The sequence below is a fragment of the Asterias amurensis genome, chromosome 22 (assembly GCF_032118995.1).
Source record: "Asterias amurensis chromosome 22, ASM3211899v1".
Taxonomy (NCBI): Eukaryota; Metazoa; Echinodermata; class Asteroidea; order Forcipulatida; family Asteriidae; genus Asterias; species Asterias amurensis.
The window spans coordinates 5,913,116-5,940,382 of NC_092669.1; the positions used below are offsets into that span (position 1 = coordinate 5,913,116).

Sequence of the window (27,267 nt, forward strand, 5' to 3'; positions counted from 1 at the left end):
CCATATCACTCGAAACACCAATGAGGAAACATTTGAAGAAAAAGGACAAAAACTTACCAGATCCCCGAGCAAAACAGTAAACAAATTCCCAGGCTGAAAATTTGAATCTGAGGGGGGCGGAGCTTCGGCTGTTTGTGCACGCCACAGACTCAGTGCTGCATGTGGTGCATTCTGTATCCCTGCAACTGTGCAGCCGTAGTCTTGTTCACGCAGTGAGATGCGGAAATCAAAGAAACAGAGCGCCCGCTAACGTTCGATTATTACAAGCGTGTACAGTTTTTGCCAGGCATAAATGTAGATCGGAACGTTGGTTGTGTGTGACCGCGCAACACCAATGGTCTTGAAAGCAAGACTACGGCTGCTCATTTACCGGGATACACAATGCACCACACGCAGCGCTGAGTCGTTGACCCCGGTGACGTGCACACACAGCCGAAGCTCCGCCCCCTCAGATTCGAATTTTCAACCTGGGACATTTTTTACTCTTTCGCTCGGGGATCTGGTAAGTTTTTGTCCTTTTTCTTCAAATTATTTCCTCAATTAAATGGTGTTTTGAGTGATATGGTAGGATTCATTGAGGATCAAGTTCGTGTTCCTAGAATTTGTGTCGTGATTTTCAAAAGTGGTAAAAATGGAGCAAATCTGCTGACTACGTAGCTGTCGAAATTGTACGTTTTTAACCATTTAGCCCTGCACAGTTTGCGGATGCTTCGTAACCCTCCGGCCTGTGCGGCCGTCGGGAGGAGGGTTACGTTAAATCGCAACTATATTCTCTCGAGACCTACGTAGATGGCCGATCGATCTAAAACTTCTACGGGTTTGTCAATGTTAGTTTATGTATGGTCACAGGTGGATTACATAAAGTGCTTATGCTGCCACCAACTGTTTTGTTAGCAAAAACCAATTCTGTAATGTTCCTTTAACTCAAGTTTTATTTTACAGGGTGCGCTCGATTAGCTTCCCCGGGTCGACCCCAGTCTGCCCCCGGTCATTCTAGACCATCAGACCAGGGGCTCTATCGGGTCAGCCTCTCTAGTGCTCGCTTGGAATGCTTGTGGAACGGGTCACTTTCTATGGGCTGGCTCGAGGTGCATCATGTCACCGCAAGAGGGCAGCATGCCATCGCTTTATCTCATAACCCAACTTGGGTCAAATAATATGTTACATGACATGTACACGTCCAGACTACTGTTAACAGATTGAATGCCTACCTACATGTATCTACAATACAATGAAGTTGTGTCAAAATCATGAAAATTAAGCCTTTTTGGGTCAATTGGACAGTGTAGCAGTGGTCTTCACTGTTGCTTGCTACATTCCATTTTAGGTCCTTTGGGCAACTCGAGTTCTGGTAATACAAATCAGCAAGATTTATTTTGTTTGGTGAGACAATCATTATGGCAACTGGAATTGTTTCATTATTGACAGCCACTGGGGCCCGGGGCAACGAAGGCTGTGGCCTGCGTGTATTCCAGGTCTGAAGTTAAACAATTTGGGAAATCTTTGTTTCGGACACTGTTTGCCGCCTAAAATTGACATTTTACCGAGCATGAAAGTAGAGAACTTTAATATGCAGTACTTTTGTTATTTTAACCAAAGTAAATTTACTAAGTTGTAATGCGTATTTGAAGTGTCTCATATTGAAAACTGCCCGTGCGGCGTGTTAGTACATGTAGTACATGTTAATGTACTTCAATGTTAGAAATCTAAAACATGCAGTCACACAAAAAATGGTGTTTGTGAAACCGCAAAACTGTTTTGTACCTTGAAAGTTGGGGAAAATGTTGATTATGTGTATCTAGAATACTGATTTGACAACATGTTTTATTTTTTTGTAATCTTACCCCTTTGTGAAACTGGTGATGATATCAGCCAAAGGGCCAATCCATCTTATACTGTATACTGTACAGCTGCACCCCAATCACTTCCTTGGTCATACGTTACAATTTCGGTGGGGTGGGGGGGGGGGGTGGCGGGAGGGGTGGTGCCTGTGTAGCGGGATAAGCGTACATCTATAGACAAATGTTGTCAATTGGTCAAGGTGTTTTTGTATGCGTCGTGTAGTGGTTAGTATTTCACTAATATAGGGGGTATAGCTCAACATGTCAACTCTCATGCTGTCCCGATGTTCTTAAGCCTTCTACGTGTACGAACTAGCAGTCATTGTTTCTTTAGTATACTGGTGTAGCCTGCATGGGCGTGACACGCGAACTTGCACCTGTGCTTTTAAGACAGTTTCTTCATTCCTATTGGTCGAGAGCAACGGCTGAAACAGTTGTGCCACATCATGCGATACGCGCGACGCGCACAGCATTCCCTTATAAGGAGTTGTTTACCCGAGGGCCTTGACTGGGCCATACCATTTCATAGCTGGAGGGGTGTTGTGTTGAAAGAAATCATTGAAAAATTATAATTTTTGCATTTATTTTACTTTTTGACCATAAGTGTCGATGTTTTTTTACCGAAAAGGTATAATGAATGGGAATCAAAGTGTGCTGAATCGGTTTTCAACAAGTGGTTTAAACCCGCCGAGGCCTGGTTCTTGATAATTACCTCGACTTTGTCTCAGCATGGTCTCAGCAAAATTATCAAGACAGGCCTCAGCGGGTTTAAACCACTGGTTTAAAACCTCTTCACCACACATTGATTCCCTTATTAGTGTTTGCAATCTGATATTTGTGAACAAATCTGTTACTGTGGTATGACAATGTACATTGACCTACACAGTAATCACAGGAAGTATTGCTTTATAATGAGTTCTTAGAGGCTAAACAGGGTCATACAGTCACAGTGGTTAGGTGTTCAAAGTGATTTGTGTGCATGAATTTGTTCAGTGTGCTTTAGAATGGAGCACAGGAAATGCTGCTTGTAATGTAATTAATGTATCCCTAGTAGTTACTGTGTACTGTAAGTCTGTTTTACACGTATTATATGGTTTTACAATCACAATTTTGAAAGCATTGTTTCCTATGGACTGTTATTATTATAGGCCTATAACAGTGCTTTTAAAAGCTAAATATTCCAACACAATGGTAACATTTGCAAGTGTTTAAAGGGTGGCTGCAGTTTTTTTTTCTTTTCATTTAAACGATTAAACATGACTTTTTAAACCTGAAATATTTTTTAGGTAACCCGGGCTGTCGGGCCCCCTGGCTGTGTGCATATAGAGACGAGTGCACTGTGTGGCCTGGTACCTAGGCGCGTGTAGTTAGGGACCAGACTCTTTTTGCCGACGATATGTTTGAATTCCCGACGTGACGTCGATGGTAGGGGGCCTGTAACAATCCATAAAAGGGGGGGGGGGCATGACTTATTCGCTAATTACGCAAGTCAGATATGTTGGGAATAAACAAAACACATTTTGATTGATGTTCAATACATATCAGAAATAAATGACAGCAAAATTAACTGTTTTATTTGAATTCACTGCAGCATCCCTTTAAATTTCCAATGATTTGTGATTAATGCGATTTTTTTTTTTCAAATTGACTCTTGTAAGCAACAGTGTTTGTGTTCTGCCACACCGACACAAGTGGATTTTGTAGGAGATGAAATTGCAAGCAGAGGGCATTGTAAACATCATCATTTTTTTTCTCATAATAAGAATCAACAAATGTTGTTACATTGTAGTTTTGATATATTTTTTGGGCTTAAATTATGGACAAGTTTAAGGCATAAATTAACACATTGTTATTTCCTTTAGGCATCTAACATGTAGTATTCAGTAAAGGAGAAGAAAATTAAGTGGCCTAATCTCAGAAGACATTTGGATCTTTTATTAGACACTTCCTCCTCTATTAATAGCCTGCATTAGTACAGAAGACCTTGAGTCAATGTGAGTGTGATTAGGGACTAGTGGTGGAGCATGTAGAGTGGACATGGATGCACAACTTGTACACACAGTACCACAAGGATAAAAGTCTGCATTATTTGCAGCTACATTTACAATGCAATTTCAAGGTATTAAAGAAATGATGGGCCTCATTTAGGGTTACTTGTACATGTATCTAATACAACTTTTTGTTGGGGAGTTAATTCATTCATAAACATCTTTCAAATTAAACAAAGCTATTGTTTGTAATGTTGAAAACAGCTGTGTTTTTACATGTATGCTCCTTAAAGCCATTGGACTCTTTCGGTAAACAGTATTGTCCAAAGGCCCACACTACGTGTATCACAACTTATATGTAAAATAACAAACCTGTGAAAATTTAGGCTCAATCGGTCATCTGAGTCGGGAGAAAATAACAGGAAATCCCACTCTTGTTTTTGCACGTTTCGCCGTGTCATGACATTAGCTTTTACAGATGATTGTAAATACCATTATCTGTAAATCCTGTTAGTTATTTGTAAATCTGTGAACTTTTATTTTGTTTTCTGTTCTGAAAGTGTATAATGGCTGTTAAAAAGGCGCTGGACACTAATGGTAATTACTCCAAATAATTGTTAGCTTAAAAACTTTGTTATCGATCAATGGAGAGCTGAACTTGATTGTGAGAAACGACTCCCTCTGAAGTAACGTAGTTTAAAGAAAGAAGTCATTTTTTACTAGGGGGCCTAAAATATTGAAATTTGATTTCAAGACCTCAAAATTAGACTTTGAGGTCTCAAAATCAAGCATCTGGAAGCACACAACTTTGTGTGACAAGGGGTTTTTATCTTCCATTCATAAAAACATGACAGTTTTGCTTTGTATTGGTGAAGAGCGCGTCACTTTGGGGTGTTAAAACGGTTGATAATGTTTAAATGGCTGGAGCTCTGTTTATAACCGGTTGTTTTCAAACACTACGCGCTAGTCTTGGTGCAAGACGTTTCTTGTTACGGGCGATGCGGGCGCTGTCGATGAACGCGTTAAACGCACATGAACGGATCCGGAAACTGTCGTCTCCGTCATAACAATCCAACACACGGGCGTACAGAGCTCAAGCACGTCGGAAACTGATAATGGTTTTACAGAGTTTCTTGCTTTATTACGCCTTTCAACCAAAACTTTACTGAGTTGTCGTTCTTAAACTGTCGTTTAAAACCTTACAGGGTCGTTGCCGTGCAACAACCCTGCCAGTAACAGCCGTTTAAGAGCTCGTCGCTACCCTTTTATTCCCTTATTGAGAAACTATTTTAAAGAAAACAAAACCCAAGATTAACGAATCGTGCACACAATAATCATCACAACCAATCAGCATAAACCAAAATGTCGCTTGCAGACTCATTGCCACAAAATTATTTTCAAAATTGTTACAAGTAAATTTGTAATAGAAAATGAAAAGAGGATTTATTTCGTTAAAAAACATACGTAGTCTTCATGTTTTAGGGTATTTTAGGGAACAAAGTCCAGAAACACTGACCTACTGTAATTAGCCACTGCTATGCATTGATTTTCAAGCAGATCTATGATGTGTTCTGAAATGTTCTTTGCAAATGTCCGGTGTGAGTTGGCATAATTACAATAGAACATTCCAAATTACATTATTACCCTGCAAACCTCTACAAACGCATTTCTTTTCAGTGCGTTGCAGACTTAGTGAAGAAAATGTTTCTGATGCAGCTTAAACTGCTACTGTATCATACATGTATATGGTCTAGCTTATGTTTATCAATGATGAATCTGATATGTATTGTATGCTGCAGCTTTTATTCACAAAACAGATGTACATTACATTTGTAAGCATCTCACTATTCAGTGTACAAGAGGAACAATTTACATGGTGTACACATAAGTCTGAACTGCTTGTTAACCATGGAGTACAAAATGTGTTGGTTCTACACATAGTGTACATAAGTACATGTAGGTACCTCCATGGTACACATGTACAATGTATACAATACATTGACAATACATTGACTGGATGTACAACTTACATGTGAGTAGACCTACTCGGTGTACATGTATTTCACCTCTGTTTTCTTTTAGAAGCAAGAAAGTAAAATTGTTTATTACACTATACATTATTCAATTTGCAGAATGCAATGTACCAAAGTCTTCAGGAGCATCATGTGCAGTGTAGGATGTATCATGGTTGTACCATGGCAGTAAGACTATTCTTACCTCCATGGTTTGTACTGCCTATGGTACACTATATTATTTGCATTTGCACACCTATGCAAGTACTGGTACATGATGTAGATCTTGAGTGCTGGTATGGCAGGGTGTATGGTGTATTAAGTATTCAAATCTAACATACAATACATTGTTTGTAGGTAGCACAGTTGTACATCTATTACATAATTGTTTTGTGGATGGAGTTTGATTTAAACTATTGGTGCAGCTAGTATAGTGTAAGCCTTGCTCTAGGGTTTATAGAAGTAGGAATTAGTGAGAGAGGTAGAAGCTTTCTTAACACAAAGGAGCTCAGCACACAAATACAGTACTGGAATGTACTACCAGAGCTGTGGTTACACATTGGCTTTATACTGTACTAGCACTGATTGAACTGGTGGGCATTTGGACAGATGGTGTACGAGTCAAACAAGTGGTCAGGTGATACTTATGTGTGATTTACTCTTAGTTATATTGAAAATCACATCACAATTCTTCATGGTCTAAGAGAATGTTGCTGCTATTTTAGGAGAACAACATTTTGTTCTCAAGCCTGTGATTCTGATTGTTTAACAAATTTTTAAAACAATTTATGAAGAAGATAATCTAACTCTTCTGTCCTAAATTTTGTTTTAGCCTCCAAAGTCCCCAGCAAAGAGTGCTAAAGGAAAGAAGGGAAAATTGAGCAAGGCAGACAAAGAACGACTCAAGAAAGAAGAATTGGAGCTTAAAGCTAAAGAGGAAGGTATGAATAATTTTAATGTAACTGCTAACCTTAAATGCAAATGGGATTGTAACACATTGCTTGTATCACAGGGTGTGGATGCCATCATATTGAAGATAATTGCTACTGTTTATCAGTATTGCAATTGTGATTATACACAGTTAAAGGATTTGGGTACCTTTTCAAAATGTCCATAGATTTACACATTAAACTTACAGGGTTTGAAGATAATGATAGTGGAAAGCTTCCCTTCAAATATTACTTACTGAGCTGTTGTAGTTTTTGAGAAATGAGTAAAACAATGTCATGAAAATACGTTTGAAATGATTAAAATAATTTTCGTCTCATGAGACAAAAATTATTTTCATGACATTGTTTTACTCATTTCCCCAAAACTACAGCACCTCAGCGTGTAATATTTTCAGGGAAGCTTTCTACTATCATTATCTTCAAACTGTAAGTTTAGTGTAAATCTGTGGACATTGTGTTTTTTGTCCTACAAAAGTTACATAGACCCTTTAAAGGAGCCAGGTACTTTTTTTCAAAATGCCCACATATTTGTATTGAAGTTATATTACTTATTGAGGTGCTATAAACATGTACATGTATGTAGTTTTTGATAAATTAGTAAAACGAGTTTTAAAATAATGTTCGTCTTCGTGAGATGAAAATTATTTTAGCATATAAAAACTCATGATAATATACCATAACATCATTACTGGTTAATACGTTTTTACATGCTAAAACTGAGACGAAAATTATTTTTGTGACATTAATTGTTTTACTCATTTCTAAAAAAACTACAGCACCTCAGTAACAGCAACGTAACTAGACATTTTCATTTGGTGGGGCAAGTGGGGGTAATGATTATATTTGGGGGGGGGGGGGGGCCGAAGAAGTGCAAGATTATTATTAAAAATGTTAACTGATATAGTTGATACACACCAATGCAGTTCTAAAACAGTCTACATAGTCAGCAAGTAACAAAAGATTGCGAAAACAACAAAATCTTAGAGAACTTTTCATTTTGTATAAGATCAAACTTTTCGACTGTATAAAAGGATTAAATTACCAACTGTGATCACCATTTACCAATTTAGAGTTGTACACAGCATTCTCAAATAGGCTCTGTGGGTGTGTAAATACCCAAAACATAATAATATTAGGCCAAGTAAAAATAGAAAAATAGAAATGTTTAGCGTCCCCGCCCGCTTCCTTTTTACAGGACACCTCCTTTTTTTTTTTCTTAAGTTTTTTTTATGCAAATTTTTTTTGTTTTTGAAAAGGTGTTATTTTAATAGATCTCAGCAAAAAAACAAAAAAACTTAATGTCTTGTCTGAATGCTTTGACCAAACTGTTTCATTAATGTTTTGTGTAATTCAGCAGCAGAAAAAAACAATTGATATTTGACATTCATGGCGGCCATCTTGAAATAAAAAATTAAAAAGCCCCTCCTCCTTCCTTTTTTTGAGAAACCCAGACACTAAACATGTTTCTTTTTTTTACTCGGCCCTATTGTAATAAGTGTAAGCCATCAAACAATTTTTTTTAAAAATACAGGATTGAAATTGTGGGTGTTTAATAATCACATTTTAGTTATGAAACGGATATTTAAAATAGGCCTACCTCTCAATTGCACCGCTTTCTTCAAAGGAGAAGAAATGGTCTTTAAAGCAACCTTTTTCGCTGGCCATTTTGCTGTGGTAACTTTCTCTGTAGTGCATCTGACCAATTTCTACCTCCATGATCTGACTAAGTTGTGTTACCGGGAGCTATTGGTCTGCGTTCAGACCACCACGTATTTAACAGAACTTTGTCACATCCTGCACTCTCTGTAACCGCAAAACCACAACAAACATTTACCGCCAATACGATCGCGCGCGCATTTCCATGCATTTTTCATAGTCCACATAGGGCTTACTGATATGAATAAAAGTTTTCCTTTTTATGGCAGCATTTTATGCAGCCTTAAACGATTTATATACTAGGCCTATAAGATTATACTTTTCTCTGATTTCATATGGGGGGGCAAGAGAGGGGGGCAAGGGTTCTGAGTGGGGGGGGGGGGCGCCGGCCCCCCCTGCCCCCCCTCTGGTTACGCCACTACTCAGTAAGTAATATTTTAAGGGAAGCTTAGCTTTCTACTATCATTGTCTTCTAACTGTGTACTCTGTTGAAATTGTGTTTTGTGTTAGAAAAAAGTAGACCTTTTAAGATGAATTTGAACACGTCAAGCCCTGATTGCATACGTAGCTTTTATAGGACAAGAGTGTATCAGTGCAGTCCTCAGGATAAAACAAAACATGAAGTTTGATTTGGATGGGTTAAAGAGCATGGTTAGGGTTATGGCGCGGTGTAGATAAAGCATATCCTGCTCAATAGATTGATTTTAATCAATTAAATTAATCTGGAAATACTGCTACTTAAGATTGTTAACCAAAGATTTCCCCTAAACTTTCATACTGCAACCATGCTTATCCAATTGTCCAGAATTACAGAAGGTCTACATAGTTTATCAAAAAGCTTTTCAAAAACAAAAGTTCACTCTTGAAGTTTTACATTTTGATCTTTGTAGAAGTTCATAGCTGACCTTGATACATTGTTCGTGGATAGCTCTTTGAACGTATATTTTATTCAACCCCTAAAAATAAAGGGCATTGAAGGGTTTCATGTACATATATGGCTCTGAGGGAAGGATACAAACTTCTTGCAGCTTAATGTATGCTAATGTAGGAGTTAGGGATACGTTGCAGTACTTACTTTACTGAAATGTAAGCAACTGCTAGAGGTAGGCAGGATGTCCATTGAGAAAACTTTCTTAATGGTTTGATTCTCTCAATTTGCAGGTGTTTTTGTTGGTTGTATACAAATATTAAATGTTAGCCTTAGTGTCCACCCCACATTACATACATGTGCCTACTATAGATAAAGTGGAGCTTTAGAGGAAGATTTGAGATGGTTGGCAAGTACAGATTGGACACTATTGCTTGATAACTGTGAATCAGCAAAATGCTTATTGTGATTCAGCTGTTCAGTGAAGTAACTGGACCAAATGTAAGTGGCTCAGGGGACCAGCACAATTCACCAACTGCCAATACAAATCACTCCTATCGCCATGCATACACATAGTACACACTTGCAAATCAACTGTTGTTATATCATTTTTAGCAATCAACAGTGAGTCAGCTTTTAACCCAAAGAAATTAAGGGAAAAAGTGTGTGGCAATGGGACGTCATTATTCCCCAACCTGCCAAAGTAAGTCAGAGTCAGATTATAACCTGTCAGAAATCAATTCTCTGAAGATGAGTAACTCCCCAATGAGCTTGTTCTTTAATCTGTCTTGAAGGTTAAATCCTTTCCTACAGTCTCTTATTACAAGCAGTGTACATCACACAGGTTTGAAACCCATATTGTCAGTAGTAAGATAATGGGCAGCAATGATTTTAAACATGAATGTTTTTGTGTGTGGTTTAATTTGAATAGAAGATGCACGAATCAAAGCTGAACAAGAAGAAAAAGAAAGATTGGAAAGAGAACGAATTGAACGAGAAGAACGACAAAGAATAGAAGCTGCTGTAAGTACTATGATGTGAACATGCACACTATCATTCAAGCCTATAAATACACTTGCACAATCAAGGACACTATTTGCTGCTGGGGCTACTTGCTGCTGTGGTCTATACTTGCAAACATCTTTGCCTTCTTATGGCCTCAAATATATGGTCAATGAGTACACCATCTGTAGGAATCCAATCTTTAAAACATACAAAATACCGTTGCAACTTACTCACAAATTCTGCATTACTGTAGTGTATAAAATATGAAGCATTAGAGATACTATAAAAAGCCTAACAAAATTCCCACAAAGTGAAATAATTTAAATCAGTTTGCAAAAACGTTTTACTCTGCCACACCATTGAATAAATGTACAAGCATGGTGACTTTGTTTCTATTTTAGTTATTGGTAAATAAACTAACATTCTGGACCTGTGGTCAGTTTGATAAAAAAAAAACACTCAGTGTTATCAGAATGGCAAGGTAATTTGACAATTTCCTGTTAAAAACTTTGTCTAAAGAAAAACATGTAGAACCATTTCACAGAGGAACAAAGTGGATGGACATTAAGGTGCAATAAATTTCTTCCTTCCTACATGGTAAAATTTGCCTGTTAAATCCCATAAGACAAAGAAACTGTGATTTGCTGAGTAAACTGGTGGGACAGGAAGGCAGAAGTTAAAGTCTGACGAGTGTATCCCATGTGACATTGAAGTTAATTTCTAGAGGAAGGAAGTTATCTGAGTTGGTTATGTCGTGATGACATTGTGTATATAGCACCCTGAGTACTGAGTAACTGGTCCATTCAGTCACTAGGTCTGCAGCAGTCAGGATCACACTTTAACGGGTAAGTCAATTATACACACAATCATACGAAGCAACCTACTGGGTAGAACGTAAGTTGGATTGGAGTCTTATCTTGTCCCAACGAACCATTGTGGCTAAACAAGTTGAGCTCTTTTCTACAATATGAACCCCTGATAGCTGTTGGTGGATATTTGATTAGGCTGTTAAATGTTGTGAACATTGTCATGTAATATGAATGTATTTGTTTTATATTTTTCAGGAGAGTCAGCGCCATGCCACTGAAGTGAGTGAGTTGATATCTATCTTGGAGGGTAATGATATTGCTCTGGTTAACATTGATGATGAGAGACGAGCTAAAGCCAAGGTAAGCCAAGGTGTTTTATCAGGTTATCACACTATGATTGCATGTAGCTCCATCTATAAAGCCACAAACTCAACAAAAATTAACCCTTTTTACATAGTTTTAACACCTACCACTTTTGCAATGTTCAGTATTGTAAGATTTGATGCCTTGTCGTATGAGTAACTTGTACAGGCAACTGGAGGTACGCAAAAAGGACACTTTCATAGATCAGGAGTAATTTTTCTAATGATGTTTTATTATCATGAAGAAAATTACATGTGTTTGTGCAAATTGTAATGTGGGTGTCTTTTCTTATTGGTTGCCTATAACACCTTGTTCATGTAGGTACGCTAGAGTTGAAACAACCCAAATTATTATTGGAGATTGTCTAGAACTGGTTGCCTATAACACCTAGAACTGGTTGCCTATAACACCTTGTTCATGTAGGTACTCTAGAGTTGAAACAAACCAAATTATTATTGGAGATTGTCTAGAACTGGTTGCCTATAACACCTGGTTAAGGCAGGTACTCTAGAGTTAAAACAAACCAAATTATTATTAGAGATTGTCTAGAACTGGTTGCCTATAACACCTGGTTAAGGCAGGTACTCTAGAGTTAAAACAACCCAAATTATTATTAGAGATTGTCTAGAACTGGTTGCCTATAACACCTGGTTAAGGCAGGTACTCTAGAGTTAAAACAAACCAAATTATTATTAGAGATTGTCTAGAACTGGTTGCCTATAACACCTGGTTAAGGCAGGTACTCTAGAGTTAAAACAACCCAAATTATTATTAGAGATTGTCTAGAACTGGTTGCCTATAACACCTGGTTCAGGCAGGTACTCTAGAGTTAAAACAACCCAAATTATTATTAGAGATTGTCTAGAACTGGTTGCCTATAACACCTGGTTAAGGCAGGTACTCTAGAGTTAAAACAACCCAAATTATTATTAGAGATTGTCTAGAACTGGTTGCCTATAACACCTGGTTAAGGCAGGTACTCTAGAGTTAAAACAACCCAAATTATTATTAGAGATTGTCTAGAACTGGTTGCCTATAACACCTGGTTAAGGCAGGTACTCTAGAGTTAAAACAACCCAAATTATTATTAGAGATTGTCTAGAACTGGTTGCCTATAACACCTGGTTAAGGCAGGTACTCTAGAGTTAAAACAACCCAAATTATTATTAGAGATTGTCTAGAACTGGTTGCCTATAACACCTGGTTAAGGCAGGTACTCTAGAGTTAAAACAACCCAAATTATTATTAGAGATTGTCTAGAACTGGTTGCCTATAACACCTGGTTAAGGCAGGTACTCTAGAGTTAAAACAACCCAAATTATTATTAGAGATTGTCTAGAACTGGTTGCCTATAACACCTGGTTAAGGCAGGTACTCTAGAGTTAAAACAACCCAAATTATTATTAGAGATTGTCTAGAACTGGTTGCCTATAACACCTGGTTAAGGCAGGTACTCTAGAGTTAAAACAACCCAAATTATTATTGGAGATTGTCTAGAACTGATTGCCTATAACACCTGGTTCAGGCAGGTACTCTAGAGTTGAAACAAACCAAATTATTGAGTGAAGTACATCAAAAGTTTGACATCTGGATGTGCTAGAGGTCCATAGAGCAATAGAGACATTGTTTCAGTAATTTTGAACGACTCTTTAGCGCCATGGTTTCAGACTGTGATCTTGTCATAGCAGAACCTAAATGTAAATTTTTAGTTATTGAACGTTGTAATTAGAAGAACGGTAACTGAATGCTATATTCGGAAGCCTTCTTTTTCATCTCCAGTCAGCTATTATAGCATGGAGGCTTTTCTGCGTATGGCTCCCAATATTGTTATATGTACATGTAACTCCCCATTTTTGGACTTGTCTTTTTCATTCAAATAACGCATTGCAAAACTTATGTCTGATGTTGGCCCTGGAATACCCTATTTACAATTGTACTACATTTAAGCACATACATTTTTTATATTTTATGCTCAGTAATCTATGAACAAAAGTGACCTGCTATTTTTGTTTGCCAAGTTTTTTCTTGTCTTTTTGTATTATTTTTTTCTCCATCCAAATTACACTTCATGTAAGATCGCCTGTCTGAAACCCGAATGTTTTTCGAAGGCGTAAAGTTGCATAACAAACAATTACATGTATCCCTTTATGGGACACATCCTCTGTTTTTTTATGAGTAGAGAGCTTGTAAACCTTTATGTATAATGTAACATTCTGTATTTAAGGCAGTGGACACTATTGGTAATTACTCAAAATAATTATTGGCATAAAACCTTACTTAGTAACGAGTAATGGGGAGTAATGTTAATAGTATAAAACCTTGTGAGAAATGGCTCTCTCTGAAGTAACATAGTTTTCGAGAAAGAAGTAATTTTCCACAAATTTGATTTTGAGACCTCAGGTAAGACTTTAAGGTCTCGAAATCGAGCATCTGAAAGCACACAAGTTTGTGTGACAAGGGTGTTTTTTCTTTCATTATTATCTTGCAACTTCGACAACCAATTTAGCCAAAAATTTTCACAGGTTTGTTATCTTAAATGCATATGTTGAGATACAGCAAGTGAGAAGTCTGGTCTTTGACAATTACCAATAGTGTCCAGTGTCTTTTAAGACCCTGCTCTAATATGTTTCATCCTTAATGTTTGTATGGTGTGGTTGTTTTTGGTACAGTGGGAGCGTTACATGCGCTGTGATGGCACTCCAGATCCTACTATTGCTGCTGAGGTTAATACCTATATTAATCTATGGCATGAAGACATTAACAGCAACAATATTGATGCAGTCATTAAAGAGAGTAAACAGACATTGGCTGTAAGTACATTTTGAATTGTTGTGCAGTACCTACTCACTTTTATGCAATGTATGATATGAATAACTATGAGCTATGAAAGACAAGTTAACATTGCAAAAAAACAAGGGCCTTGTCACATAATCAGAAGGAGGTTTAGCGTAATATGCAAACTTTCTTACAGAGCTAAAGGTGAGAAAGTGATACATGTACAAGTCACAATTTGACTACACTTGTGAAAATTGAACAAATACAGGGTGTCTAAAATAAACCTATACACTTTTGAAATGCCTGCCAAATAAAAATATATGTTTCTGGGGGAAATGAATTGTGATTGGGTGAGCATCATAATTTGGTGAGCACTGCTCACTTTTGTGAAGGGTATTAAAATTTGGCTGTGCAGTAATTAGCCTTCCGGTTAGTGAGACGTAAGAACATGTCACAGTTGATGCTGATTTGATGGATAGTTGTTTAGGTTGGTAAGGTTGCTTATTATATACTTCATGTGATTTCTGTAACTACTGCAAATTGTGGTGTTATTCTGTGGTGCCAAGGTTTGTTAAGTATATTTTATTGTGTCTTGTGGTATAGTGGTCTAGTGCATGGGAACTGAGTCATCAAGGTGTGTGTTCGAATCTAGCCATGACCCATGTGCCCTTAAAGGCAGTGGACACTATTGGTAATTACTCAAACTAATTATTAGCATAAAAACTTACTTGGTAACAAGCAATGGAGAGCTGTTCTTAACATTTAAAATAACACCCCCAGTTGAACATCACACCAAACGAAAGCTAAACACTCACTCTAAAAATTGATTGAGGGCGGTTTTTGGGGGGTCGTAGATTTTAAGTTAATGTTTATAAAAGTCTAATTTGAGGTGCTTTTGGTGGTCGCTAACGACCGCCTTGTGCACCAATGGGTTAAGCAACTGATATTTGATGCTTGTCGTCTTTCTCTAGTTGTTATCTGAGTTGGACTACTTGCTTGAAGAAACACCTGAGAAGGATCTTAGTGAGCAAGAAGCAGAGCGTTATAGAGAGACTAAGTCTGAGTTACAACACTTACTGAGTAGTAAGCTAGATGCATCTACTGTACTATTACTCAAGGTATGTAGGATCATAAACTAACATTATACATGCAGGGCTGTATGCTTCATTTTAGAAAGGGCAAGGGCACCAAGGCGTTTTCTTCTTGGTAAAGGGCACCCTATGAGGAAATTGTAAATTTGTACTGGAGCATTTCAAGGGCACCAAGGCAATGACCAGGGGACACGGAGGCAATCGCCTTCGTTGCCTCTGTGAAGTATCAGGTCTGTACACAAACCCGCTGCTAACAATGCTCTAGCTAACTTAATAAATTAAAGCTTCCTTATTTGTTTGATTCTTAAAATAATATTCCTGCACCAGCGGCCAAGCAGCCGATTTCACGAAACGCTAGGATCAATCCTAACTCGAGTTAGGACGGATAACCAGTCCTAACTTAGGATGGGTTCAGTGTGTCCTAACATATAAGCATACGGAACTGAACACGTCCTAAGTCCTAGGATTAATCACAAGTTAGGATGAGTTTGGTGAAATCGACGGCAGAGCTACATGTACCAACTGTTCCTGATTCTGATGAAAGTTCCCTGAAAATAAACCAATCTTTCTGATGAAAAATTTGAAAGTCTCCCTGGTTATGGAAACTTTTTGCCTATTGTATTGAATGTAATTCTAAATATCTCCCTGATAGTTGTTTGAATTCTCTCTGATTGCAAGATGCAATGTTGGCAGGTCTGACGGACATGACAGAAGCTTAATAAATAGATTGAGGCAGTACACGTACACAATGTAGTACCTGCAGCTATGAAGTGATGCATTCATTACATTTACTACATTGCCTCCCTAACTGTCTAACGCGTCTTTATCAAAAGGTTTGCTTCGCAAATACATTGTACATAGCCCAAGCTTTTTTAAAGACTAACAAACTTTTGTTATATTGATTTGACCATAACATTGTGAACAGTAGGACCGTTAGTATTGCATGTTTATGTGCCTATTCCTTCTGTTAGCATTTAAAACAAAAACATAATAATGTGTGAAATATGGTGTCTTTGCAATTTTTTTTTCATATTAAGCTCAGTAAAAAACAGTCTGCAAATATATCAGATCTCAATGAATTTTTATGAACAAAATAGTTGTTACTCACCTAGAAACTGTGCAAGTCTTGCGTGTTTTCAAACATTGGAACCTGTCATTGTGCGCAAGTTTTGTTAACGCAATGTACGCGGGATCAAAAAGGTCCCAAAAATGTTTAAATACGCGCAAGACTTGCACAGTCTATAGAAACTGTTTTGCATAGTTAAGGCCCGATCACACAGGCCCTGGTAATGAGAACGTAAACAAGAATGTTTAAAATGCACGCCCTCCATTGGTTGAAGAAGCGTGGGCGTATTCTGCGTGGAGCAACTCAACCAATAGAATGTGTTCTCTTTGCCTTGCGTTCGTTTTTTAATGCAATGTTAATGCTTATATGAATGATACGTGAACGAATGTAATCATTTGCTCCTAGTAAATAGCAATCATGTTTCAAACTTATTAATTTGGATCTGCTGTAATATTTTACGATAAATTCATTTTATTTGAAAGATTTGCTAACCTGTTACGCTATAATGCACGTTATTGAAAGGGTGAGGTTTCCATTATTTTTTGTGCAACATAAAAATTTACATATATGCATCTGACATCATACCACTGGTTGCCAAATGTTTAAAGGCAGTGGACACTATTGGTAATTACTCAAAATATTTATTAGCATAAAACCTTAATTGGTAACAAGTAATGGGGAGAGGTTGATAATATAAAACATTGTGAGAAACTGCTCCCTCTGAAGTGGAGTACTTTCAAGAAATAACTAATTTTCCACAAATTTGATTTCGAGACCTTAGGTTTAGAATTTGAGGTCTCGAAATAAAGCGTCTGAATGCACACAACTTTGTGTGACAAGGGTTTTTTTCTTTGCTTTTTTGTCTCGCAACTTTGACGACCAATGAGCTCAAATTTTCACAGGTTTGTTATTTTATGCATTGTTGAGATACACCAAGTGAGAAGACCGGTCTTTGACAATAACCAATAGTGTCCAGGGTCTTGAAAGAGTTGTTCTAGCTATGATTTTAATTAGAGCAATGTAGAGATTGAATATCCAAAAGATATCCAGCTCAAGATTGTACCACCTAGACACCTGAAGTAGGTGACTCACATCATCAAATACTCATATTGTACATCATCATGTTTTAATGTTGTTGTCCAGTGTGTTCTGGGTTGGCCTAGTCTGGTACATTCTCAGAGTTCTAAATCAACCCTCATACATGAGGTGGATACATGGCAACTTTTTCAGATTCCTGGATCAAAACTGTGCAGGTATTTTTCATGTGCATGTTTGTTGTGATTAAATGTATTATTGACCTAATGATGAGGACATTGATGGTAAATTGATACCAACACGTCATGCAGTGCAGGTGTTCTTTTCACTGGTTGGTGCACTGAGGTATTTGGTGGGACCAAAAGCAAACTAGGTGATTAAAACAAATTTCACAAAACATTCAATGATTCGAAATCAAAATTGGTTTATACAATAGAGGTCTTGTGAAAGGATCTTTACTTGTAATTTGTTAGACGCTTTGTATCCATCTCAACTGCAGTGAGGTAGTGATATTATTCAAACTTAATGAGGTACATATTTTGTTGTATGTAGTCACAGAATGCAGCCAGGGTAACTCATTCAAGGTGCAAGCTTGCGCATAGTACACAATATATGTAGATCATAGTGTTATGAGATCAATTACATTACATGTTCAGGTATGTCACTACCATTTGTGTTGTTTACAGACCTCATTCACATCAATAGACTGATTCATTAGGCTCCGTCACGGCGCACATGTGAGCAAGAACACGTGAGCATCTCCAATGCCATTCTGCACAACTCTGCCGCGCTTGCCAAGCATACGTGCATGCCTGTCGGACTTTTGTCAGACTTTTGGGTTGTGATTGGTCAAAACGCAATGGATCGGTCTATAACACCAGAGGGCTAGGCGCAGTACCCAGAAATTGCAGCACATTGTTGGATTGGTCTGTCCAGATGTTATACTCTGATGTGAATTCATGAATACTGACAAGTGATGTGTGTCAATAAAAAGTCTATTCCAACCCGGAACCATCCAATATCCGTGGTAACATTTCATTTTTTATAGACCGGACGCTAGTGATTTAACAAGTTGGACATTTACATGTCACAAATCCTTCAATGTGCAAGTCAATGCACTTTCTGTAATTTCTATCTTGACAGCAAACTATTTGATAGGAAATGATAAAGTTGTGTTGAAATGAACTCCACCCTCTTCCTTAAGAGAAGTGTGTCCCTGTGGGTTTCAAGGGAAGGGTGTCATCAAAGATTAAATGGCATTATTACTAATCAGTCCTTCAATGTACAATGTAGTGCAAGTGTACATGACTGCAGTTGCTGTGTTCATCAAGGTTTGTATATTTTTCATATCATGCTAAGGTGGAATGTAGTTACCGAGTAAAGCCCGGTTCATACTTCCTGCGAATGCGAACGCGATACCAATGTTGACGTCAGTCAGACATACATGTACGCAACAAATGATTCGCAGCAGTTGAACTGTGCTCAACTTTTGCGAAATATTCACTGCGAAAACAGAGTTGTGTCATCAAATTCACGTCGAATTCGCTTCCATTCGCATTCGCAGGAAGTGTGAACCGGGCTTAAGACCCTTTGGATGAATAGGTCGGAGTCAATAGTAGAGTACAATGTAAGATTTGAATGCACTTTCTCATTCAGCTTCATCACAAAACTGTTTTCCAAAGTCAACTTCTTTCAGGCCAGGCAGCCCTTTTTTGCTTTTTTCTTCCTTCTTCCCTGCACTGGTTAGTACTGGCATATGGACATTTGTGTGGTGACAAACGAATGTTGGTATGCCCGTACTGTCTGGTGTAGGGTTTGCTCATCTATCAGCCATGTCAGCCATCGCACCAAGACATTGCTTCTTTATGCTACACTGATAAAGCTCTTCATCACAACTACTGGTTACCCCTGTACTGCCCTCTGTTGCTGCTGCTTGGGATAGCTCTTGTCTACATACTTCTTCCTTGGTGCTGGGCTCATGTATTGCATTATTCCTACGCACATGTAGTAGGAGTTATCATCATAGTATCAGAAATGTTGCAGTTTCATTTTACAATGTTATTTTAAATGTATTGTGCAGTGTATCTTAAAGGAACACGTTGCCTTGGATCGGTCGAGTTGGTCTTTGATAACCGTTTTTTATAAAATGCATATGGGCAGAAAGGTTTTGTAAAAGTAGAATACAATGATCCACACAAACGTGCCTCGAAATTGTGTGGTTTTCGAAGTACCTCGTTGACTCCCATAAATGGCCGACTGTGTTAGTTTGCACAGTAAAAGGAAAACCACGCAGTTTCGAGGCAAACTTGTGTGGTTCATTGTATTCTACTTTTAAAACATCTTTCCAACCATATGCATTTTATAAAAAAACCGGTTACAAACACTTTTTATAGACCAACTCGTCCGATCCAAGGCAACGTGTTCCTTTAATATTTCAGGTTTGTGTACTAAAGGCAGTTTACCAATAATACACTATACATGTGTGCAGTACTTAACGAAGAGCAAACCCTTGAGAGTTGTCGCACAGTGGAAACATTGAAATCGTTGGAACAAGCCGTCTTGCTAAATTTCCATTTAAAGGCAGTGGACACTATTGGTAATTACTCAGAACAGTTATTAGCATAAAACCTTACTTGGGGACGAGTAATAGCACAAAACCTTTGTAACAAGCAATGAAGAGCTGTTGATAGTATAAAACATTGTGAGAAACAGCTCCCTCTAAAGTAACGTAGTTTTTGAGAAGGAGGTAGTTTTCACGAATTGGATTTCGAGACCTCGGAATTAGAAAATAAGGTCTCGAAATCCAGCATCTGAAAGCACACAACTTTGTGGGACAAGGGTGTTTTTTCTTTCATTACTATCTCGCAACCAATTGAGCTCAAATTTTCACAGGTTTGTTATTTTATGCATTGTTGAGATGCACCATGTGAGAAGACTGGTCTTTGACAATTACCAATAGTGTCAAATGTCTTTTAAAAGATTTCATGTTTAAAAAAAGTTTTTTTTTTTTTGCCATGCTGTAAAGGCATCAAAATGCAGACAAATTTGCCCTGATAATAAGAGTAGGATTTGAATAATGGTGGGTGTTGATTGCAATACTATACAATATCTCAGCTGCCAACTCTCCCTGATTCTACAGAAAAGTCTTTGAAAATAAAACAATATTATCTCTATGTCCTGATGAACAATTTTGAAAGTCTCCCTGATTTAAGATTTTACACATTCTCCCTATTGCAACATGCAAATGGACGGTTGGCAGCTCTGCAATATAATTCATATTGACTTAATTGCAAAATATACTACATGTATGTGACAGTATTATCATTATCAAGTATGGTTGTTTGTAGTGTATGCAAGTCAGTGATTTTAACTCAAATGGAGGTTCAATTATGTTGGGTATTGTAGTACACAGTGTACAAACGTTTAAACTTTCAGAGTCAGTGATTAATTTAACTTCGTGAGTGCTTCCGTTATGATGAGAAAGAGATAAAACAAGGAATTGAGAATACATTTAGGAGTATTCTTTGAGTATTCTAGAACATCACCTACATGTACAATAACCATTATGTATCTCACTACTTGTTTCATTCTTGAAATCATTAAGAAATTGTACTTGTTTGATCTTAGCAGTTAATAGTTGAAGTAATGAATGTATTCAAATAAAATGTAAGTGATGTATTGGTTTATATACAAATAATTCCAGTAATGTCTAGCATTGTGTAACAAAATGGAAAGTTACTGTCTTTATTATCTTGTCTTAATCCCAAATGATTGGAAATTTCTTGTCTTAAAGGCAGTGGAAACTAATGGTAATTACTCAAAATAATTATTAGCATAAAACCTTACTTGGTGACAAGTAATGGGGAGAGGTTGATAGTATAAAACATTGTGATAAACGGCTCCCTCTGAAGTTACATAGTTTTCGAGAAAGACGTAATTTTCCACGAATTTGATTTTGAGACCTCAGATTTAGAATTTGAGGTCTCAAAATCAACCATCTAAAGGGTGTTTTTTTCTTTCATAGCTATCTCCCAACTTTGACGACCAATTGAGCTCAAGTTTTCACAGGTTTGTTATTTTATGCATAAAATATGTTGAGATACACCAAGTGAGAAGACTGGTGTTTGACAATTACCAATAGTGTCCAGTGTCTAATCTCTTTAACAAATATGACATGACAAGTAAAGTTAATGTTGATCTTGACGGATTCTGTATTTGCAGGCAGCATCTATAATGGCAGACACAGAGACGGGCAATTTACAATTGGTGAAAAGCAGTGGAGATTTCACTCTCATGTTATGGGGAAATCTGACCAAGAATCCACGGTACAATTACTTTCTCACTTTTATGGAATGTTACAGTTGCACAAAGGACATAATGGTACTCATTGAAATTTAGGTCTCAAATCTAATTTGAGCCTCCTCCAATTATTTGCTATACATGGTTAACTAGAAGTCATAAAATCTGTTGAAGACAGAGACAACCAACAAAGCGTTTTGGGTTTTTTAATTGATGATGTATTATCTTATCATATTCGGATGATGTTGCACTTAGAAGGGACATTTTTATTGGAAGGAATCTAGTCCTCGTAGTAACTTGTTCACACCAAGTGGCTGGTTTTATGTTTGTGCTCAAATCTATAAAAAAAGCTTCAATTTAACGTTCACATTTCAGTGCATGAAATATTTTCATTGCGTCAAGGCATCTTGACACACAGAAGTGATATAAATGTATCTGATTAGACAACCTGTATTAGTTATAAGATAAGCGGACGGTTGAGTTAGATCTTAAAGTCATTGCTCTTAGCTTTATGCTTCTTAAACAAAGTACTTTTATATTTTCTTTTAGCTTCAAGTCATTTGAATTTGAGGAGGAGAAGTTCATGTTTGAATTGCCCAAACAGTTGGCCCTGTCAGATATAGCAGTCCGAGTGATCAGGACCCAGTATGATCACTTCTCCCAACAGTGTAGAACATTCCTTGCCAAGCAGAAGAAGAAGAAGCCAATAACTCCAGTAGAGGTTCATCCTACCCATGAGGAAGAGATAAAAGAAGAAAAAGGAGATGCATCTAAGACTGGAGATGAAGATGAAGGGCAAGACATTGATGACAAACAGGTCTGTATCTCATTTTACACATGTACAGACAGAAATCAGAGGTCGAAAATGTGACATGGCAGGGTTTCTAAAATTGTTAGCTTACAGTAGGTAGCCTCCCCCCTCCCCACCTCCCATGAGTTCTTATCAAAGAATTGTATGTGTCGATATTAATGTGCATATTCACGTACCATCACATCATAACCAACCTGCATCCCTGTTGGTGCTGTCTTTGTATGTAGTTAATTGTTCATGTTTGGTCCGTTGATTCCACACAGTAGTTGTAGATGTTTCATTACTCCCACTCCAACATCACACTTTTTTGTTTGAAAATAGGACTGTACAATGCAGGCCAAATCTGTTAGCACAAATTACATGTACATGTAATAGAAAATACCTGGTACAAAGTTATTGTTGTGTTTTCTAACCTCCTCTGATTGGGGTATCACTTGGTTATAATCTCAACCTTAACTGACTCTTGTAAGTGTTTGTTGTTATTTAATGACAGAAAGAAGAGGAGTCATCAGTTGTACAGGAGGAAACTAAAGGTGAAAATGGTGAAGAGAAACCGACAGCAACACCCTCCAAGACACCCCAACCTGAACAACCTGCACAAACAGGTTGGTACACATAAACCCTACTGTCATTATGTATTTCACACTGCAGGTTACACTAATTACTCAAAAACTTACTTGGTAATAATCTAAAACATTGTGAGAAATGGCTCCCTCTAAAGTAACGTAGCTTTTGAGGAAGAAGTAATTTTCAACAAATTTGATTTTGAGACCTCAAAATCAAGCATCTGAAAGAAAGCAACTTTGTGTGACAAGGGTGTTTTTTCTTCCATTATTATCTCACAACTTCGACGACCAATTGAGTTAAAAATTTCACAGGTTTGTTTGTTTATGCATATGTTGAGATACACCAAGTGAGAAGACTGCTCTTTGACAACTAACATTAGTGTCCAGTGTCTTTACCCAAGATCATTGACACTCAAGATAATTTTCAATGAAGGTGTTTAATGACTTTGGGAAGATCTGAAGAGGTTTAGTAGAGAACCCTTGGTTTGATATAGTCATATGCTGAGATTGAGTTCCTTGATTGTCTACATAAATTGTCTGTCGTACTATAAAGATACTGACAAAATATGGAGACCACTGCCAATTCCCATGTTGTATGATGAACTTGGGTGTGATCCCTGGCTCTACAGATGTTATAGGTTAAATGGCTTCTGACTGGCACCCCAGATCAAAACTAGTGACCTGCAGCATTTGGGGTACATAGCTCAGTTAGTGAAGCGCTTGCATGTTAATCTGGAGGTCGGAAGTTCAAGTTCCATTCTAGTCAAGTTCTCTGTTCAACCCCCCCCCCAATTATACTGTAATGAAATGACACTGTAACAGATTGCTGTATAAGTGTGTGCATCTTGTGTTGTTGTTGTTGACAGAGTTGGAAGAAGACCAGGAAGATGAGCCAGAAGAAGAGTATGATCAAGAAGATGAAGATACTGTAGACCTCCGAGCATATCAAGTCCTAGGAGGAGTCAGTCATCTGGATCTATTGTCTTTACCACCACAACCTAAACAAGTCAAATCATGGATTATGACACAAGGTATGTACAGTAGTAAACTTTATATTGAAGATAACAAACCAAGTTTCTTGTTACTCTGGATTCAAACTGCTCCCAGTTATGACTCCTTCATTTTCCTTGTAAGGCAATAATGTAACTTGTAAGAAGTAACGTCAAATGAAGAGTGCATAACCTTATTCCAGAAAATGTTAAATTAATATATTGTCGTGCAATATGTTGTCAGGCGTGCAACTTTTCCTTGGATCAGCTGATTTCCTCTTTTTTAAATCTCAGTTTTTACATGAAAAATACTTTTCAAAATCATTAAATTTTGTAATTTCATCGTATTTTGGTGAAGTAACAGTTGCATGCCTGTCTAGGAAAGATGATATGACAATGACAGCAAGTAAAGATACACTTTGGTTCTAGTAAATAGATTCTGAAATATTTGATACCCAATTCATGTTGAATAATTAAAGATGCCATTGTTAATACTAATAGCTGTTTAAGAATCTACAACGACATCTATCCTCTCTGGATTTTACAATAACATATAAAATAAATGTATTTCTTGAAGGTTTGTAGAAAGTAGCTTCACGGGCTGGAAAGTACAAATTTAGAATAACTTGACATGAATTTTTGCTAAAACCCACTCTATCTGTATAAGAAAAGAAGATGTAAACATGACTGATGATATGTTGGTCAACGCACAATCAAACTCTCTACCTTTTACTTGGGGTATGGTAACATGGGTTACATTCCTTTCCATTGAACTCACTTCTTTGTTTGAAACAAAGAAATGGTGTGATAGTGATTGATTGAGCTTTTGCAGATGTGTTAAAGAAAGGAAATTTCCAATGTAGCAAAGCCATCCTTAATTGTGCTTGTCGATCTGGTGGAAATGAAGGGTAATTGCCTGTGGTTTGTCAAGTAACTGTAGTCCATTTGACTATGGTTGAGATAGGATAGTGTTAATTGCAAATAGACAAGTTCCTGTGTTGCTGAATGAAGTCCCCCATCTGTGGCCTTACCATGACTTGGCATGATCCTACTTGATGGATTCAATTACTCTATGATATTACCTTAGTGTTGACTGCAGTGACTTGGATCTTACAGTCCCATGGGTAGTTATTGCGTGATACGGCATTGTGACAAATCCTCCTTACTGTATGACATAGTCATGCTAGTAATGTGAAGTCATTGTTGCAGCTGTCCTTGCCAATAGCTCTTCAATTAGCATACTACTTAGCTACTTCCTCTGTGCTTGACTCATACACAAGTTACTCTCTAAACTCCTTGGTAAATGTCATCTCAACAAACCACATGTAACATCAACTCACTGCTCCACCCTAACCTTGAAGAATTACCCTGGTTTAATTCAAGGTTGAAGTGCTGACTTGAAACCAATCATAGTATTAAAGGATTTGGGTACTTTTTCAAAATGTCCATAGAGTTACATTAAACTTACAGGGTTTGAAGATAATGATAGTGGAAAGCTTCCCTTCAAATATTACTTACTGAGGTGCTGTAGTTTTTGAGAAATGAGTAAAACAATGTCATGAAAATCCGTTTGTAAATGCTTAAAATAATTTTTTCAGGGAAGCTTTCTGCTATCATTCTCTTCAAACTGTGTAAGTTTAGTGTAAATCTGTTGACATTGTGTATTTTGTCCTACAAAAGTTACATAGACCCTTTAAGTTTTTGAATCTTTTAGCTTGCTGTTTAGTTTTGCACAGATAGCAAGACTGAACAGTAATATTGATGTTCCTTACTATCTGTTGAAACTTAGCATGGATACAACCCAATACATACACATTCCAACATGTCTTTGGCTACATTTGTACAGACAGACATAAAACAATGATTCCTGAATGACTATAATTGTGAGACATTAGCATTAGAAGAAAACATATTGGATAAAACCACTTGTTGTCTATAAAAAAGTACAATTCCTTAAAGATCAATAATATGAAACTTGAAACCTTAAATGTTGCTTGAATGGACAGGTTGATCATTTTGGTATTTCCGTTGATTGTGTGTTACAGGAATGTAGCTTGAGACATTGTGGTATGAGATGTGCATTGTATATGACAGCCAGGAAACTGCAATTAGGAACCTATTACAATGTGTGATATTGTTTTGTTTTGTTTCCACAGTATCTGATGATGAGTTGAAGAAGGTTGCTTATCCTGCTACTGATAATCGACTAGGTCAAACTCTGTCAGGTACAATGACTATGGGTCAGACATTAGACCCTAAAGCTTTAGCCAATGCTGCAGCGGCTACTGAAGCATTAGGAGCATCACCTATTGGCATCAGCTTCAGGTTAGTTTCATTCCATGCACTGGGTATGTTAGATTAGCTTGATAAGGTCAACCTTGAGCAAGTTCAATTTGGCACATTTAGTCGAACTGTGGTTGACTTAAGCTTGGGGGATATCACGATATGATCGAATATCGCGATACTAACTTTGAAACGATTTCAATATCGGATCGATTTGGTTTTAATCGAAATATTGATATATCGCGATTTATTGATATATCGCGATATATCGCAACATATCGCGATATCGATTAAATATCGCAATATCGTGATGTATTTTCTAGCTGAGACATCTTGCACCCCATAGGTTTGGAGTAAATCCAGAAGAATAGGTCATTAGAACACCTCTCTTATGCTGTGACTGTCTCTTCTACAGTTTTCAATGTGAGTTTGAAGACTGATGATCTCAAACTTAATTAATCACGATTATATCGAATATCGCGGTATATTGTCGGCGATATATCGTGAATAAAATAAATCGATATTGCTCAAGCTTAGGTTGACTACTGACCAGCATTGACATAGATGCACTCACTCAAACGACTCATTTGGAAGTATAGTCAACCTTCCGCCCTTTTCGCTGTAGTGTCACTGGTTCCCCTCTGCACTTTACACATGCTAGAATAGAACCTGCTGTTGGGACCAGTGAAGAAACCGTAGGCTCGAGGCTGGTTCCACAGTAGTCGACCAATGGTCGACCAGCCTGGGTTCGAGTGCAAATGTCAACCTTTAGTTAATCATTGTGCACACTCGAACTTGCTCCTGGTTGTGCTCATCATACTACAAGAACAATTTGAACTTTGACTTACTCGAACATTCAT

The 27,267-nt window shown here is 37.4% G+C and overlaps 1 protein-coding gene across 2 annotated transcripts in view; it reads left to right on the plus strand.

Moving 5' to 3' along the window:
• The window catches only part of LOC139954020 (dynein axonemal intermediate chain 7 homolog), a 44,328-nt gene that overhangs the window by 1,316 nt on the left and 15,745 nt on the right, over positions 1–27,267 (plus strand). For both annotated transcript variants that reach the window (XM_071953653.1, XM_071953654.1), the window contains exons 2-11: positions 6,674–6,782; positions 10,247–10,338; positions 11,385–11,489; positions 14,162–14,302; positions 15,239–15,385; positions 21,681–21,784; positions 22,308–22,575; positions 23,063–23,174; positions 24,002–24,166; positions 26,281–26,449. In XM_071953653.1, the coding sequence (XP_071809754.1) occupies positions 6,674–6,782; positions 10,247–10,338; positions 11,385–11,489; positions 14,162–14,302; positions 15,239–15,385; positions 21,681–21,784; positions 22,308–22,575; positions 23,063–23,174; positions 24,002–24,166; positions 26,281–26,449 (1,412 nt within the window). The remainder of the gene's footprint in view (positions 1–6,673; positions 6,783–10,246; positions 10,339–11,384; positions 11,490–14,161; positions 14,303–15,238; positions 15,386–21,680; positions 21,785–22,307; positions 22,576–23,062; positions 23,175–24,001; positions 24,167–26,280; positions 26,450–27,267) is intronic.